This window comes from Olea europaea, unplaced genomic scaffold, assembly GCF_002742605.1.
Source record: "Olea europaea var. sylvestris unplaced genomic scaffold, O_europaea_v1 scaffold37121, whole genome shotgun sequence".
Lineage (NCBI taxonomy): Eukaryota > Viridiplantae > Streptophyta > Magnoliopsida > Lamiales > Oleaceae > Olea > Olea europaea.
This window is the reverse complement of record NW_019256439.1, coordinates 1-1,132: the sequence shown is the minus strand read 5'-3', so window position 1 is coordinate 1,132 and position 1,132 is coordinate 1. Positions and strand designations below refer to the sequence as shown.

Below are 1,132 nucleotides of genomic sequence, written 5' to 3'. Positions count from 1 at the left end.
TTGACGAGTACTTCTGCACAAGAAATTCAAGTTCTCTAGAAGCAGTTTTAGAAAAATCAGATGCAGAAGTATTGCCAGCCACATACGGTATAATTGCACCCTTTTCTGTGTCCAAATCCGTACAATGACGCTCATCCTTACTTGACGCATTAATATGTTTTTGATCAGGATAAATAGCAGTTACAGATTGACGGCTTGGTAGTTTCAACATCCATTGCATTACAGATGACTTCTTAGGAGAAGGAGTTTCCGGTACTTTTCCATTATGGAAAAAGACCCTTCGGAGGAGTGTCCATCCAGACCTTGACTCGGGCATTTCCCGAGTCTTGAAGGGAACCAACGCCATGGAATCGTGCTCATTTTCACTTCTAGATGATGACAAAACTCTCTCAGGTGGTAAACTCAAAGGACTTTTTCCCATAGTTTTCCTCTGTTTGGATTTTGACTCTGGGCCTGCCAAAGTTGTTGCTTCTCTTTGGAACATGATCTTGCCATTATTAACAGAGATAACTGAGATGTTTTTTTGGAGATTCTTTGCACAATACTTTGCAACTGATGTCCTGGATCGAATTGTGTGATTTGCTACAGAAGATCCGACAATTAAACTCGTTGCTCCACATGATTTTACTTCCTGAGCTAGGACTTTACGAACTGGTGATCCTCTACAGACCTTAAGCTTCAGATCCACCTGATAAATTCATGAAATTTAGCATGCCTTCTTTGAAAACGAAGAAAAAGTTGACAAAACTGCTGCAAATGAATTTGTATGCAATCATACATGGTATGAAGAAATTAGATAAGAGACGAGTAAAACTCAGATAAGAATTTAGAAATACTTAGACCTTGTAAATTATAAGTGTTCTAAATTTAGAGCTAGAATCCAAGAAATTGGATAGAAAAGACAACAGTAAAACTCAGATAACAATTTAGAAAATACTCGCTCCACTGTAAATTATAATTGATGTAGATTTAGTGCTAGAATCGAATTTCATTTCCAACTAAGCAGATATAAGAATCATGAGAGAATTTTAAACATACCTGTTTCAGGTTGCAGAAGCCTTCATAAGCAGCCAGAACCGAATCGAAAGTCTTCACTAGTGAAAGCAAACTCGCTTTACCTTCTCTACCTTCT

General features: G+C 37.7%; 1 protein-coding gene across 1 annotated transcript; it reads right to left on the bottom strand.

The window, feature by feature from the left end:
- Window positions 1-4: 4 nt before the first annotated feature.
- LOC111386737 lies at window positions 5-1,128 on the bottom strand (the record flags this gene model as incomplete). The annotated part of the gene is made up of 2 exons (XM_023011198.1): window positions 5-688; window positions 1,039-1,128. Coding segments are annotated over 2 exons (774 nt in total), but the record flags the coding sequence as incomplete, so codon positions are not given.
- Window positions 1,129-1,132: the final 4 nt, after the last annotated feature.